This window comes from Eurosta solidaginis, chromosome 4 (assembly GCF_040869045.1).
Source record: "Eurosta solidaginis isolate ZX-2024a chromosome 4, ASM4086904v1, whole genome shotgun sequence".
In the NCBI taxonomy this organism is placed as follows: domain Eukaryota; kingdom Metazoa; phylum Arthropoda; class Insecta; order Diptera; family Tephritidae; genus Eurosta; species Eurosta solidaginis.
The window spans coordinates 52086402-52104685 of record NC_090322.1 but is presented as its reverse complement, the minus strand read 5'-3'; the positions used below and the strand labels follow the sequence as shown (position 1 = coordinate 52104685).

Sequence of the window (18284 nt, the reverse complement as noted above, 5' to 3'; positions counted from 1 at the left end):
ATTGAACAGTTCACATTTGAACTTCCAAAACTCGTTGTATTCGAGATATGAATTTTTGAATATTAAACATTTTCCCTCCATTTATTGATGCAATGCATTACAGCATACAATAACTTTGTCGAAAATTAACCGATTCTCATGACTTTTTCTTTGAAATGTTCGTTATTACTTTTAATTTTATATAAATTTATAAACAACTGCATATATTTACAAAAAAATTATTTTTTTAGTATTTAGTAAAAATGTATGACTTTTTTTTCAAAAATTAATATTTCAAATAACGGTTGTTGTTTTTTGCTTAAACTTTTTCTTTATCGAGTGAGCAGTTTATGTTTCAACTTTGACAACGCTCGTTGTTTTAGAAATATTAATTTTTGAATATTAATCTTTTTTTAGCCATATATTGATGCATTACATATCAGCATGCAAGGCGATCAATGCCAAATGCTTAAAATTAATTAAAATATCACATTTATTATTGAAAACATTCATTTGTTGTTATTTTTCAGAATATGCCGAAATATTTTACTAAACCTTCAATACCGTCACAAGAGCCTTTGCCATGTCCTGTTACAAAATCACTGTAATTCTGAAAAATAATAAGAAATGAATGTTTTCAATAATAAATGTGATATTTTAATTGATTTTAAGCATTTGGCATTGATCGCCTTGCAGGCTGATATGTACTTACTTACTTAATTGGCGCTTAACCGTCTAAACGGTTATGGCCGTCCAACAAGGCGCGCCAGTCGCTCCTTCGCTCCGCCAACCGGCGCCAATTGGTCACACCAAGGGAGTTTAAATCGTTTTCCACCTGGTCCTTCCAACGGAGTGGGGGCCGCCCTCTACCTCTGCTTCCATAGGCGGGTTCCGATAGAAACACTTTCTTGCCGGAGCATCATCTTTCATTCGCATAACATGGCCTAGCCAGCGCAGCCGCTGCGTTTTAATTCGCTGGACTATGTTGATGTCTGCGTATAGCTCGTACAGCTCATCATTAAATCTTCTTCGGTACTCGCCATCGCCAACGCGTAGAGGTCCATAAATCTTTCGAAGAACTTTTCTCTCGAACACTCCCAAAGCCGCTTCACCTGCTGCTGTCATGGTCCATGCTTCTGCCCCATATAGCAGGACGGGTACGATAAGTGACTTGTAGAGTATGATTTTCGTTCGCACAGAGAGGACTTTACTTTTCAATTGCCTACCTAGTCCAAAGTAGCATTTATTGGCAAGATTGATTCTTCGCTGGATTTCAGTGCTGATGTTGTTGCTAGTGTTGATGCTGGTTCCCAAATAAACGAAGTCTTTTACTATTTCGAAATTATGGCTGCCAACAGTAGCGTGGTTGCCAAGGCGCATATGCGCTGACTCTTTGCTCGATGACAGCAGGTACTTCGTTTTGTCCTCATTCACCATCAAACCCATCTTTACCGCTTCTTTTTCCAGCTTGGAGTAAGCAGAACTAACAGCGCGGGTGTTTAGGCCGATGATATCAATGTCATCAGCATATGCCAGTAATTGCACGCTTTTATAGTATATTGTTCCAGTGCGGTTAAGTTCTGCAGCTAGCATAATTTTCTCCAGCATCAAATTAAAGAAATCGCACGATAGGGGGTCACCCTGTCTGAAACCTCGTTTAGTTTCGAACGGCTCGGAGAGGTCCTTCCCAATTCTGACTGAGCTGATGGTGTTGCTCAACGTCATTTTGCACAGCCGTATAAGTTTTGCGGGGAAACCAAATTCAGACAGCGGCATATAGGCAGCTCCTTTTCGTGCTGTCGAAGGCGGCTTTAAAGTCGACGAAGAGGTGATGTGTGTCGATTCTCTTTTCACGGGTTTTTTCCAAGATTTGGCGCATTGTGAAAATCTGGTAAATGGTAGATTTACCAGGTCTGAAGCCGCACTGATAAGGTCCAATCAGCCGGTTCACGGTGGGCTTCAATCTTTCGCACAATACACTTGAAAGGACCTTATATGCGATATTAAGAAGGCTGATTCCACGATAGTTGGTGCATTTTGCAGTATCCCCCTTCTTGTGGACTGGGCAAAGAACACTTAGATTCCAACCGTCGGGCATGCTTTCGTCCGCCCATATTTTGCTAAGAAGCTGCTGCATGCGCCTTACCAACTCCTCGCCGCCGAACTTGAATAGCTCCGCAGGCAATCCATCAGCGCCCACGGTCTTGTTGTTTTTCAATCTGGTTATTGCTATTCTAACTTCGTCACAATCGGGCGGGGGGACATATATTCCATCATCATCGATTGCGGGATCGGGTTCTTCATCTCTGCGCGGTGAATTGCTGCCTCCATTTAGGAGAGCAGAGAAGTGTTCCCTCCATAATCTAAGCACTCTCTGAACATCAGTTACAAGGTCGCCGTTTTCATTCCTACAGGAGTTTGCCCCGGTCTTAAAACCTTCCGTCTGTCGCCGTATTGGCTGATATGTAATGCATCAATATATGGCGAAAAAAAGATTAATATTCAAAAATTCATATTTCGAAAACAACGAGTTTTGGCTAATAGGCATTTAGCCAAGTTGAAATACGAACTGTTCACTAAATATAGAAAAAGTATAAAACAACAAAAAGATAACCTTTTTTGAGAAATTAATTTTTGAAAAAAGTCATAAATTTTTACTAAATATTAAACAAAAAATTTTTTTTTTAAACTATATGCTATTGTTTATAAAGTTATATAAAAGTAATTGTAATAACGAAGATTTCAAAAAAAAAAAAACAAAATTATGAGAATCGGTTAATTTTTGACAAAGTTATTGACAGCTGAAAAAATAGGTGAATAAAATACCGATTGCATTTTATGGAATTCAATTGCCGATAAATCCAAAAAAAAAATTTTTTGAGGCAAAAAAAAAAAAACACGTGTTTCATGATTTTGACCAAAGAACAACATATTAAAATTTCATCGAAATCAAAAATCATGTCCTGCGCGGATCGGGTGTCTTGAAATGGAATGAGCCTATAGGGGTATTTTCTCTATCTAGAACCCATAGAAAGTTTTCCATTTTACTGGCAAACGTTTTCTACAACCAACAAGAAAAAAAGTTGTAAAAAAATTGTCTACGGTTTCTACACTTTCTATATTCAAAACTATGTATGTATATTGAATAGAAATTTTATAAATATGACAAGACTGTTACAATTGAATCTTTACTTTAAATAAAATAATTTAAAAAAATGTTTAGTTAAACGGTTTTATTGAAAAGAATACTTATGTACATTAAGTAATAATAATATTAAAAGCTAGAAAATAATTAGGTAGGTCCTAGGTCTAGTCATCGCACTCCCCATTAATATAGGGCGTTGATCAGACAATTAAATAAAAGCGTTCGACGCGTTCAATTTTTATTGATATGCCTCACATTTTTAGAAGTTTCACGCGCCCAGCGCTTTTATTTAATTGTCTGATCAACGCCCTAGATTAACGAGGAATGTGATGACTAGTACCTAGGACCCACCTAATTATTTTCTAGCTTTTAGTATTATTATTACTTAATGTAAGTATTGTTTTCAATAAAACCGTTTACCTTAAACATTTTTTTTTTTCAAATTATTACATTTTCAAGTTTTTAGTCTTTAATTGCCTATTATTTCTCATTCTATTTAGTTCATTTAGTGACTCGTTATTACAAGGACTCTTTCCTGACAATTTGTTACAATCCAAGTCCGCAATACATAATCCTTCCAAAGACTTTACTGGACTCGGCTCCACGTATGCTTGTCTCTCCTCGAACTGCAAAGTATATTGATGACACTTCTACCGGACTGTATGTAATATTTGTTCCAAATATGAGCCACATTGGACCACAAATACGATTATTTTTTATATCTCGATCCTTGCGCCACCTAGCGGGAGTTTTTTCGCAAAGCGGCTTCTATTCCCGTATGTAATATGTGTTCCAAATATGAGCCAAATCGGACCACAAATACGATGTTTGAATATTTCGATCCTTGCGCCACCTAGCGGGAGTTTTTTTCCAAAACGATTTCTATTCCCGTATGTAATATGTGTTCCAAATAGGACCACAAATACGATTTTTTGAAATATTTCTATCCATGCGTCACCTATCGGAGTTTTTTTTTCTTATCATTACATTGTCATCGGGTTCTGAACTAGATTCCAAGTTTCAAGCTTGTAGCTTATCGGGAAGTTACTTAAATTTTAATTACAAAATTCGTGAACAACGGCCGGCCGGCCGCTACACAGAGTCAAGCTAAATAAAACCGTTTAAAAACGAAAATTTTCTGTACAGTTTTGTAAACATTTTGAATGCATAAAATATATAATTGGAGAAAACGTGGAATATTTTCTTCGTTTACTACTCATACCAGACAGAGAGAATTGCCTGTCTCCTAAACAAATTGATATTATTTTTACAATCTATTGAAAACTTTTCGGGTAGGTATCGACGACTCTTCGATAACAATCCGTAAGTAATTGGTAACAACCCGATATCATATCGATAGTTTTACGATGATAAGTCCAACACTTTTCGATACAATTCTGATAACTCATCGATTTAATTAAATTTAGTTTAACTTAATTAAATTAAATTTTAAGATCGCGGGTTCGAATCGAGCTCAAGGCCTAACAATAATTTTTTATCATTATTATTGTTATGATAAATTTTTTCTTAATTGAAACAATTTTTAAATTAGAACAGAAGAAAGAAAAAATTTAGACAACTGCCAAAGCTCGTTGTATAGATCCATTTCGGGAACTGCTAAATTCTTCATTAATCCTATTTCTATTCTGATTCGTGCCAATTGATATTCACAACACTGCGACATCTGTTGCAGAATGTATGTGAAAAGTGGACTTGTTTGACGGCAATGCTGCCATAGTGTCATATTTTATTGACACTTTTTTCCCCGTGCTCTGGGATGTGTTAACAATTTTTGTTGTTATAGCCTGTTATGTAGGCCTTGAGCTCGATTCGAACCCGCGATCGTACACATCAGTAGGCCGATATAACAACAAAAATTGTTAAATTAAATTTTATTTTATAACTAGCTTTACCAGACGCACGTTGTAACGCCCGAGATCGAATGGATGTTGCGTTATTTTTTCTGTTTTGTTTGTTGATAATTTAATTTATTGTTCTGTAAATTGAATTGAATTTTGTACGCATATTTGCTGAAATTTTCTGTTAAAACATTTTATTCTTGTATCTTATTGTATCTTATTTTATATTATTGTACTGCTTTTACCGCTGATGATTGTTGCTTTGATTACATTCCGAAGAAGCATGACTGGTGAGCCAATTTTCAAAGTTGATATATGCGCAGGCATTCCTTTTGGTTCTAAGGAGTATAGATAATTCACAATTTTATCTTCATCTGTAACTGTGTCGATCGATTTATATTTCGTACCTTCACCAGGAAATTGATTTTGAAAGCGATCATTGATTTTGTTAACATGATCATTTTTGGGAGCTAAGATAGTTCTTTCGCATAGCCAAAAAACAAAAACATTTAAATTTAAGATTCTTAATTCTGAAATATGAAAAACTTTCGTCTTGATCGAAGGAACCTCGACCCAAAATTTGGTGATGATCGAAGTATAGCAAACACGTTTTCATAGGGAACACACACACAGAATTTGATTTTTATAGAAGATGTAGATAGACTGAAGCTAAACAATTTTTTTAACAGCGGCATATTACTAAACGTCCAAAAGGCATAACAGCTAAACTCAACAATGCAGTCAAACTTTAGGTGTTAAAATAACTTAAGTTTGTACGGCAGCCATAGTTTTTCCCCATTCCACATTTTACTGGAGGTTTTAGGACTTAACGTCACATAGCTCCTTACCAATTTTAATTATCCTACCATTACGACATCCAGATATATGCAGTGTAATATATTTCATTTGTATGGGAGGTGCCACGCCCCCTTTTTCCCAATTCCATATTTTCTTGGTGGTGTTAAGGATTGACCTCAAATAACTCCTTACTGAATTTCAATGTTCTGGCATGTATACCTTCAAAGTTATGCAGTACCAAAGATTCCATTTGAATGGGAGGTTCCACGCCCCCTTTTTCCCAATTCCGCATTTTCTTGGTGGTGTTAGGGATTGACCTCATATAACTCCTTACTGAATTTCAATGTTCTGTCATGTATACCTTCAAAGTTATGCAGTACCAAAGATTCCATTTGAATGGGAGGCTCCACACCCCCTTTTTCCCAATTCCGCTCTTTTCTTGGTGGTGTTAGGGATTGACCTCATATAACTCCTTACTGAATTTCAATGTTCTGGCATGTATACCTTCAAAGTTATGCATTACTAAAGATTCCATTTGTATGGGAGGTGCCACGCCCCCTTTCTCCGAATTCCGCATTTTCTTGGTGGTGTTAGGGATTGACCTCATATAACTCCTTACTGAATTTCAATGTTCTGGCATGTATACCTTCAAAATTATGCATTACTAAATATTCCATTTGTATGGGAGGTGCCACGCCTCCTTTCTCCAAATTCCGCATTTTCTTGGTGGTGTTAGGGATTGACCTCATATAACTCCTCATTGAATTTCAATGTTCTGGCATGTATACCTTCAAAGGTATGCAGTACCAAAGATTCCATTTGTATGGGATGTGCCACGCCCCTTTTATATATCGAAATTATTTTTAGCCTAAAACCTTCCCGTTGATCGAAGGAACCCATGACCACAATTTGGTGATGATTGATGTGTGGGAAATACGTTTCCATAGCGAACACATACGCACACAGAATTTGATTTTTATATATATGTATATGGCTAAACCGATTTGGGATTTCAAAATCAACCAACCATTATCTCTCCTTCCTGTATCTTTCCTAAAAATTTCATGGCAATCTGTCGAGCCGTTCTCGAGTTATGGAGTGACAATCAAAATGTACACTTCTTTTTATATATATAGATATTTTATTTAAATTTTTGTACTTTATTTTGTTGTATTTTGCGGTAGTGTGTTTTATTTTATTTTACTTTATTTGGTTTGATGTTATTTTATTTTATTTTATGTCACTTTATTTTTTTATTTTTTTTTTTAGTTTGTCGCGAATCTAAAAATTGTACATCCTTAAGGGAGAGGAGATAGACCCACCAATAAGTGCACCGAAATGATCAGGATGACGATCTGAGTTTATTTAGCCATGACCGTCTGTCTGTTTGAACCAGGAATGCTTAACCAACGAAACGATATCATTTCGTTACGATAATCAACGTTAATAAACGAAACGAAATGACTTCGTTTCGTTTTTTAACGTTGATTATCGTAACGAAATGATATCGTTTCGTTGGTTAAGCATGCCTGGTTTGAACGCAAACTAGTCCCTCAAATTTTGACAAAGCTTAATGAAATTTGACTAGCGGTTATACATTGATGTTCGATTTGTCGGTTTTTGTGGTTTATTCTTAAAGTTATTTTACTATCGACACATGAGAAAAATTCCAAGATTTGCCCACGGCGGTGGTTACTAAGACATGTTTCTGTATTTTACTTCTTCATCAGTTATCTTTTCGGGTGCTAAGTTTTTGAACTCGACTTCACCTACATTCATACTGGTTTTAAAGCAGATGCCTCTATTACTCGGTCACTTGATTGCCCCACTGCACGCTTTGTAATTTGTCTACAACTTTTACCTTTTCGTTACTATGGATCGAAAATTAAAAAGTGAACTGGAACTGGAATGTACTCAAAGTATCTGTAGGTAAATCAATCCTACCGACTTTCTGAATCTTGCAGTGTTTTCCAGACTGAGCAGCCAGTACAGTCCCAAACAATAATGTAACGAACGACAGCCACGTGGCATAAGGAAAATCGAGGAATGTGAGATTAGGGCAACGGACTAGCTGTGGACCAACCGGAATGATTGCGAGGTCTCATGTTTGTATAGGGAAGGAACAAACTTACTTCTCAAACTAAACAAATCTGCTGTAAGGTTACTTGGGGTGTCATTACAGATCATTGCGCTATCGCACGAATGCTACGACGGTGGCGCATACCAACAAGTTCCCTCTGCAATAGCGTCCGGAGGAGGAAGAGGAGTCGATTCACCTTTTTCTCTACCGCTGTCCAGGACTGCAAACAAGACGATTCAGATTTCTGGGTGTAAGCTTTATTGATACATTGGCAAAGGCTGGGAAGGTGAATCTTTCACTACTGTTAAAGTTCATCGGAGAAATCAAGTAGTTTGTTGAGGACTACTAGTGAGTAATCTGATTGGACGAATGTGCCATCACCCGGTACCCGCTGAAGGCACTTACAATGAACAAAAATGTCTCGGAGTGGAAGTGTGGGAAATTTCCACGCACGCCCCTTAACCCAACCTAACTTAAGAAAGTACAAAGTTATTTTTATTTAGTGCAAGTCCTGGCAAAAACTGGCAGTCTCTATTCGCCTGGCAAGTTCTGGCAAATAGCACTGTGCGTTTTAAGTAGTGAGCCACTGTAAATGCTGGCACACAATTTCGAATGGAGTCGATTCATTCATTAACCTTTATCTATAAGGCATATAAAGCCACACTAATACATACATTAAGGTATGCTAAAAATTACGACATTTTCTCGTCCTTAACCGAAAATATCAAAGAATATGTCCAAACAAAAATTGTGTCAGAGGAGTGGCTCTTATTTTAACTTTTAGAGATTATAAACGGAAATTGAAATCTTGCCATTTAAATAACTTTGGACCTTTTAGCTCCAGGGCTTTTAATAATCTTTGAATTGAAAATTGAAGTTTCTACAGTTCTACAGATAGAGCGAAAATTACAAAAAATTGTAATTTGTGAGCCTGTAACATTAGTTTTTGCGGTGAAACTCACAAAGCAGTTTAGTTGGAAAATGCCGAAAACATGAAATTTATAAATTTTCAGATCTGTAGAAACATCAATATTTACGATGATATCAATGAATATTACTTCACATTTCGCAGTACAAAATAATCTTAAAAGACAAAATAATGCAAAACGTCAAGTACAATCCTCCCCATTTGCCTCCTAAAACTTAAACTAAGAGCTCGGCACCTGAAAAAATTATTGTTTGTACATATTCTCTGATATTTTCTGGTGAGAGCGAACAAAAAAAAATATCGCGATTTTTCGGCACTCCCTAATGTACATACTAGTTTGTATTTATAAATCGATAAACATTTTTAACGATTTAAAAAATTTTCTTATTGCATGACGTTACAATTAACATTGTAGAACAAATTTACCAATCTTTGCCTTACATAAGTTCTCATAAGCTCTACAAAAATATACATTTTTCCATATTTTTCATTTGATATTTTCAGCCTAGACAAAAAAGCACAAAAGCGTAAACAATCTTCAGGTGATACTGGGCCGGCGCCCTAACTGCCTCGGTTCGATTACTATTAAAATATTTATACAAAATGGATGCAACCGGTGGCAATTTAAAAGTTAGTAATTGGGAAAAATTCAAACTATTGTTGTGGAAAAATTGGACATTGCAATGGAACCACAAACTCGAATTAGGCATCGAGTTAGTATTACCCGCCGTTTTTTCATTGCTGCTCGTCTTAGTGCGAGTGCTGGTAGAAGTGGAGACTGTAGGTGTTACAACCTACCCAGCATTAAATATTTCCAACTTGGACCTTTTTAGGTGAGTAAATATTCATATAAATTGATATATTTGTGTGTGTATTGGGTGCAGAAATAGGCACCCGCATCTGCGTTTGAAACAAGGCGAATTCAGTACCAGGTGTTGTTATCCCAACAGCTGATTACTTTTTGATTATTTCCCATACAACGCCTTGTACCAAAACATGTCAATTAATCGAAATAAATGAAAATTTCCTTTTGACTTGACATTCCTCTGCACGGCGAATTGGTTGAATTCGCTTTGCCACCACCAGCTATGGATTCGCCTTTGTATGGAATAAAAATACGATAACATTTTCGCTGTGCCACGTGAAGTGTTGTTAATGGATTAGAGCTGTCGATGATACAAATATAGAGAGGTAGTTCCACTTCTTGTTCTTCTCCGCCATTGCCCCCATTCACAAAACAATATTTCCGTTTGCAATTATTCTTGTATATTTCTTTCGCTTTTTCGGTCCTGCCTAAGAACCTGTCGCAGTACCCGAAATTCTTGACGGTGACAAACAAATTAATATTGCGGCGAGTCTTAGAGATTAACCTCTAACACGGTAAAGTGGCATCGAGCTTTGGTCTATAGCAAGGCGAATCTATACCATGTGGTGGCAAAGCGAATTCAACCAATTCGCCGTACAGAAGAATGTCAAGTAAAAAGAAAATGTTCGTTGATTTCGATTAACTGACATATTAAAGTACAAGGCGTTGTATGGAAAGTAATAAAGAAGAAGCAATCAGCTGTTGGGATAAAAACACCTGGTACTGAATTCGCCTTGATCTATAGGAAACATTTTGGAAAATTTTTAAAATGTGTTGGTATAGTCATTCAAACAAAGATTCTCGATTCTGCTGGTATTTTTGGCTAAACTTTTTTAGAAAAGAGGTCAGAGTTTGCAAAGTACTACTATCCTTAAAAGAGGATCAAGGTATTCCTTTATTGTTTTGATGTGGCATTTGAGTTAAATTTAATCAGTTCACATTTTGACAGCTCTGTAAATAATTATCCTTCTAATATCTATAGTTTAATAAAATTATCCAATACAAAATTAAGAATTTCCAAAACAGAATTTTGTTGAGGTGCCAATCATTGTGGATAAGACGAGTGTGATAACTTCCGTATATACGTCAAAATTACAAATAGAACCGATCAATTGATTTTTAATTGACTATCGTGGTCTCATTCTATATCTCTTTCTATCAACCGCTGAAGATAGCTGGCCCTATCTATGCGCCGCCATATTGAACATCCTGTAAAAACGCTAAAAAGTAGCCATCTTGAACATCCTGTCAGGCAGTTGACGCATAAGATATCACACTTGTTTTATCCACAATGGTGCTAATGCTTCTTCAGCATTTGACAAATTGTGGCTCTGACAACTAATTAAAAAATTAAAAAAATTGAAACTTGTTAACACATTCGGCGTCGGCTTTTCGAAAAGAAACTTTTTTGTTTGCTTTCCTCCCAGGAAAACATATCGTTTACGGTTTCAGTTTTCAAAAATAAGTAGTTTCAAAAAGTTTCTATTTCGACTTTGAAAAAGTAACTGTTTTAAAAATGTTTGGTATCGGCTCCTACATTGAAACGCTTTAGGTTTCGTTCTCTGCCAGATTGACTACGGTTTTGAGAAATAAAACCGTGTTGAAATTAATATTTAGGCGTTCCCATCCTGATGACGTTTTCCCTTATTCTGACAAGATCGGCATGCATATTTTAGAGGATTCTCTATCATTTATGTATACTGTCTTTGAACTCTACTACAATCGAAGCAGATTTAACTATACTGTAACGAATTTAGAGAAATTCCGCGTTCGAATCTCTAAATTGTCGAATAAATAACTCCAATATTCAGTAATGCAAAATTGTCTTTATTAGACTACTTTAAGGTACTTCACAATAAAACTTATACTTCACAACTAATTGCGTGTTTAAATCCAACTGGTTCCTGACTACTCAGCTTGCGCTGCTTTTATACTCTCTGTTGCCTTGTCCGCATATTTATCCAAATGTCTAGACATTTCTACTTCTAGAATCCCCTGATTGGTTACCAGCTATATGCGTGTGTATTTGTAGTTTATAGCCTCTCGCATTTCCATATGCGTGTGTATATGTGAGTACTACTTCGGCTGATGATTACATGTGGTTATGAGTAACTCTCCGTTGCCTTGTATGTATGTGTGTAAATGATGATTGATTTGTTTACGTACATACGAGTATCGGCTTAGTGATGGTAGTATCGCTTAGAGATGCTAATATGACGAATAATACTTTTAGAAATCGTAAAGGTGAAAATTTTAACGTAACTTAATATTCCCTAATGGAAAATAGAACAAATTTTGCAGAAAATTAATTTCTTTCGGGTAATTTGTGCGAAGAATATAGCAAACAAAATTTATTTTTGTTATACACGCAAATACTTGCAAATAAAGCTATGGAAAAAGTGAAGTTATCTGATTGACTTCAGCTTTAAGGGCGTTGCAATGGGCTATCCAGCTCTGGGCCAGTCTTACGATTACCGATTGAAACTCACCTTTAAAATCACAATAGCTCTAAAGTGGTGGATCGGATTAATGACATATGTAAATAGGACAAAAGCATGCTGCTTATGAATCTGATGCATATTCAACAAGTAAGGAAGTCTAAGTTCGAGTGAAACCGAACATTACATACCCAGTTGTACACTTGAAATGCTCTTGTTGCTTGTTTTGTGTGCTTAATAGTGTTACAAGGCTGCGCAGTAATACATATACATATTGTAACGAATTTGCTGCAAATCTTATTTGCCCTTTTGCTAGGTTCGTATCGCTAAACTGTTGAATAAATAACTCCAATATTGAATAATGGAAAAAAAATGGCCTTTATTAAAATACTTCACAATAACACTCAAACTGTGCAACGAATAGCTTAATAACCAAACTGATAGCTTAAATGAAACTGACTTTCAAAATAATACTGCTATTGCTCGCTAGATATCGTCTTAGTCGTAACTGCTTGAGAACTCAAATCAAACTGAATTACTTCTTACTCGCCTGCCCCGCTTTTATAGTTTACGCTGCATACTTCTAGGCTCTTCGATTTCCAGAACTTACTAGTTATTTCGGCTACAAAATCGCCAGCCACAACTACGTGCAAAAATTATTGCCCTCTCTTGTGACAACTGAGATAAGATATATGCATGTGTTTGTGCATTGCCGCTCCGCTGCTCGTATACGTACATATGTGTAGACGCAATTATTTATTCGTTTATGTAGATACATAATGATTGAATTATTGATGTGAATGTTTGTAGTTTACAGTCTCTCGCGCATACATAGGCGCATAAGTAAATGCATCTGTGTGTGACATCTCTTTCGGCTGCCTTATATATGTGTATACATGATTTGATTATTGACGTAAATACTGCTTGGCATGGCCTTAGCATCGCCTTAGTGATGGTACAGCTCAGCGATGCCAATATCCGTGACACTGCCCTCCACCTAAGTCTGATCGTCCCGATCAGACAAATTTCTCGATCTAAACGCTGCTAATCTCTCCAAATGAACCACTTTCATTTTGGTTCGTGGTTTGGTAGTGGTTTGTATGCGGTACACTACATCGTTGATCCGTTTTACAACTTTGTATGGGCCTTCCCAGTTACACTGCAATTTCGGGGACAAACCTTTTTTTCGTTGTGGGTTGTATAGCAGCACCAAATCTCCTTCCTGAAACCCTTCCGAATTAATTGCTTTATCGTACCTCGCTTTCATCTTGTCACTCATAATCTTTGCTCGTTGCCTTACCAGATCGTGTATCTCTCTCAGCTCTTCTTCTAAGACATCAGTGGATTTCTTGACATTCCTCTCCGCATCGGCATCTATCCCATACTTCAAATCAGCTGGCAGTCGAAGGTCATTGCCAAAAATTATCTTTGCAGGAGTTTGGCCCGTTGTGTCATGTACTGCCGATCGGTAGGCCATCAAGAATAATGATATGTGTGTATCCCAGTCCTTATGGTACTTGTCGACTACTTTCCTTAAATGCTCCTCCAATGTTCTATTGAAACGTTCCACCATACCATCGGACTGAGGATGCAATGCAGTTGTCAGTGTTTTTCGAATGCCCAACTTCTTGCACAGTTCTTGGAACACAGCTGATTCAAAATTCCTGCCTTGGTCAGAATGTAACTCCATTGGTACACCATACCTTGCAACCCATTCGTTTTTAACCACTTCTGCTACTGTTTCTGCTTCTTGGTTTGAGATTGGGTATACCTCTGGCCATTTACTGAAATAATCCATAACCACCAGTACGTATTTGTTTCCGCGGTTGCTAGTAGGAAATGGACCTGCGACATCCATGGCGATCCTTTCAAATGGTGCACCTGAAATATACTGCTTCATCTGGCCACGACTTCGGGTTTTGGGCCCTTTCGCTCTGTTGCATACCTCGCAATTGGCAATCCACTCGGTGACCGACTGACGGCAACCAACCCAATAGAATCTCTGCTTAATTTTCTCGAGTGTCTTCGTGATTCCAAGATGGCCTCCACTTGGACCATTGTGCAACTCGCTGAGCACGTCAGGAATCCTCTTTCTGGGAACAACTATCAGTTTCTTCTTGCATTGACCATCCTCACTCTCCCATACTCGATGCAAGCAACCGGATATCAATTCCAAACTGTTCCACTGTGCCCAATATGACTTCGCAATGGGACTCTCTGCTGACATATTCTCTCTGCTTGGTCTTTCGTTTCGTTCGAGCCCTTGCATAACATGTGATAGATCTGTATCTTCTAGCTGACACTTTCTTAGTTCTTCCTTGTCCCATTCATTCGTACACGTTATAGTCATTAGCCGGACATCTATAATGTCTTCTCTAGCCTCGGCCTTTGAACAGTGCTTGCATTCCAAACTACATGGTCTTCGTGACATTGCATCAGCATTTCCATGGGTACTACCTTTTCGATGCTCAATGGAAAAGTCATAGCTTTGTAGTCGCTCGATCCACCGTGCCAATTGTCCTTCCGGATTACGGAACTGCAGAAGCCATTTCAACGCTGCGTGATCTGTCCTGACACGGAATCGCTGGCCGTAGAGGTATTTGTGAAAATATTTAATGCACTCTACCAATGCCAACAGCTCTCTCCGCGTAACACAGTAGTTCCTCTCTGGTTTTCCAATCGAACGGCTGTAATATGCAACTACCTTCTCCTGTCCATCGACCAGTTGTGATAAAACGCCTCCTATAGCATATCCACTTGCATCTGTATCTAGAATAAATGTTGCTCCTGGAATCGGATATGCTAACATTGGGGCAGTGCACAAACGCTCCTTCAATGTTTGAAAAGCCACTTCTTGCTCCTTCTTCCATTCAAAAGCTTTGTTTTTTCTTGTAAGCTCATGGAGGCTATGGGCTACGCTGGAAAAATTTGGTACAAATCGGCGGTAATATGTGCACAGCCCAAGAAAACTTCTCAATTCATGTAGGTTCTGTGGTCTTGGCCAATCCTGTACAGCCTCTATTTTTTCGTTCGCAGTAAATTAAATAAATAATTGACTTCCTTTTTAAACAGCGCACACTTTTTGGGACTTAACTTCAGACCAGCGCCAGCTATTCTTTGGAAAACTTCCTCTAAGTTCTTAAGATGTTCATCAAAGTTCTTGCCCAATACGATGATGTCGTCCAGGTACACCAAGCATGTTTTCCAATGTAGTCCTTTCAGTACCTGGTCCATGAGTCTCTCAAAAGTAGCTGGTGCATTACAAAGTCCAAAAGACATCACTGTAAATTGCCAAAGACCATCACCGACACTGAAGGCTGTTTTCTCTTTATCTTCCTCCTTCACCTCCACTTGCCAGTAGCCGCTTTTCAAGTCCAGCGTGGAAAACCATTTCGTACCAGATAGCGAGTCCAGAGTGTTATCAATTCTTGGCAATGGGTAGCTATCCTTTTTCGTTACGTCATTCAACTTCCGGTAGTCCACGCAAAACCTCATTTTTCCATCCTTCTTTTTTACAAGTACTACCGGTGAGCTCCATGGACTAGCTGATGGTTCGATGACGCCGCTGTCGCTCATTTCTTGAATGATTTGACTCACAACTTCCCGCTTCGCCAGTGGAACACTACGTGGAGCTTGACGGATCGGCCTCGCATCTCCAGTGTCAATTTGATGCTTCACAACGTTGGTGCGGCCTGGTTTAGAATCATCCTGGTCAAATATGTTCGCGTACTTTAGGAGCAGTTGTTTTGCCTTACTCTGAAATGCTTCCTCTAGCCCCTGTGTCCATGCCGTGATGTCATTTGAAAGATCAGTATTACTAGCTGAAACGTGTTCCTGGAGCTGTTCACAGTTAATAACTACTTCAGCCTCTTGGCATCTTCCCAAAATAGCTCCTTTAGTCAGTTTGAGTGGTGACTTGAACTCATTGAGTACTCTTACCGGAATACGTCCATCTTGTTTTGTCATAGCCAGGGTTTTTCCTACAAGTATGTTAAGTGCTGATTTGTTTGATGCTTCGACAACCCACAATTTGTTTGTCCCACAATCTCCATCAACCTTTGCCCAGATGACTGCTTCGGATTTTGGTGGTATTCGCTGACTCTCTTCCACCAGCACTCGTTTACTGCTGTAGCCTCTCTCGTAGCCGAAATTAAGTGGCACATCCATGTTCTTATATCGCATCGTCTTGCTTTGCATATCGATCTTGATGCCTTGGTTGATTAAGAAGTCCACTCCAATTATGATTTCATCAACAATACCTGCCACTATAAAATTGTGAAGTACCGAGACGTTCCCAATTGCTACTTCACATTCTACTTCTCCAATTACCTGGGTGTCCTCTCCCGTGGCTGTACGTAATCTTGCTCCAAGCAATGGTCTTATCTTCTTGTTGACTAAATCTGATCGAATGATGGAATGGGATGCACCCGTATCTACAGTCAGTAAACGTTCCTTTCCATCCACATGTCCTCCGACAGTAAGATTGCTTGACCTTCTTCCAATTTGCGAGATAGAGATTATGGGGCATTCAATTGAGGGAGCCAGCTGTCGCTCCTTGCGTCTTACTCGCTTTAGTTTAACGATTGAGTGGATTTGGAGATTTGCTCGTCTCCTTTAGCTCTGCGTTTACGGCCACCCACATTGTTGGAACTATTGGAATTGCTACTGCAATGACGTGCAATGTGACCTGGGTTACCGCACTTGAAACATTTCATAACTCCGGCATTTTTCTGTTGTGATCCCTTCAGAGCTTCCAAAATTGTATCTACCCACTCTGGCCTTTCTACTTCCACACGATGAGCTTTGTATGCTGGTTTACTCAATAATGACGCCGTTTCCTGAGTCAATGCATGGGATACCGTTTCAGAAAATGTTTGCCTTGGGTTCGCGTATGTGGCTCGCTTCGTTTCGACGTCCCTTATGCCATTTATAAAGCTCTGAATCTTCACTCTTTCCGTATATTCCACGGGTGCATCCGCATTTGCAAGATGAGCCAATCTTTCAATGTCCGAAGCAAACTCCTGCAAAGTCTCGTTAGCTTTTTGGTAGCGGTTTTGCAATTCTATTTGAAATATCTGTTTCCTGTGTTCGCTTCCGTATCGCCGTTCTACAGCAGCCATCAATGCGTCATAACTGTTCCGTTCGTACTCTGGAATAGTCTGTAAGATTTCGGCAGCTGGTCCTTTCAATGCTACGAAGAGTGCGGCAACTTTATCTTCCACATTCCAGTTGTTCACTGCTGCGGTCTTCTCAAACTGTAGCTTAAAGACCTGGAAAGGAACAGAACCGTCAAAGGATGGTGTTTTTACCTTTGAATTACTAGTTGAGACTGCTGGGCGATTCAGTTGCAACTGCTCGATACGTCCTCTCAAAGCATCCACCTCGGCCTCGATTTTTTCTTCAAACTGTAAAATTTTTGTATCTTGCGCCTCCAACTTCGAGGAAATACGTCCTTCTTGCTCTTCCAGTTGAGCAGAGATTTGCGATGATATCTGTGCTGAAATTTGAGCCGACATTTCGGATATCCGTGCCTCTTGTGCTTCAATCTTCGCTGTAATCTGTGTCGACATTTCTGACATACGGGTTTCTTGTGATTCCATCTGGGATACCATATACGTCTTCTGTTCTTCTAGTTGAGATGACATATACGTTTTCTGTTCTTCTAGTTGTGATGACATATTTGTGGATATTTGTGATGACATTTCTGTTATACGTGCCTCTTGCGCTTCCAGTTGGGATGCCAATTGCGACGACATTGATGCTACTGTCGATGTTTGTGCAGATATTGCAGCCAATATCATGTTCAAGTCTGTGCTCGTAACTGTCTGCGATGTTTCGTTTTTCTCTTCAATTTTTGTTGTTGTTTCGTCCCCATCAGAATAAAAGACAAACTCGTCCACATCAATTCCTTGCGACTCCATTACCTCTCGTAGCCGTGCTTGAAGTTCGATCTTATTGCCGGTTGTATTTAATCCACGGTTCTCCAACTCCTTTTTCAGTTGCTGGATCTTCAATTCACCGAACTTTGCCATGTCCTTGTTGTCCTCTGGAATTTATTTAACAATTCCTCTTCTGACACCAATTGTAACGAATTTGCTGCAAATCTTCTTATTTGCCCTTTTGCTAGGTTCGTATCGCTAAACTGTTGAATAAATAACTCCAATATTGAATAATGGAAAAAAAATGGCCTTT

At 38.4% G+C, this 18284-nt stretch overlaps 1 protein-coding gene across 7 annotated transcripts in view; it reads left to right on the top strand.

Annotated features, from left to right (window-relative positions):
* Positions 1–18284, top strand: part of Abca3 (ATP binding cassette subfamily A member 3) — an 84511-nt gene that overhangs the window by 25944 nt on the left and 40283 nt on the right. For all 7 annotated transcript variants that reach the window (XM_067781584.1, XM_067781581.1, XM_067781583.1 and 4 more), the window contains one exon: positions 9294–9622. In XM_067781584.1, coding sequence (XP_067637685.1) covers positions 9393–9622 — 230 coding nt within the window. In that variant the 5' untranslated portion in view covers positions 9294–9392. The remainder of the gene's footprint in view (positions 1–9293; positions 9623–18284) is intronic.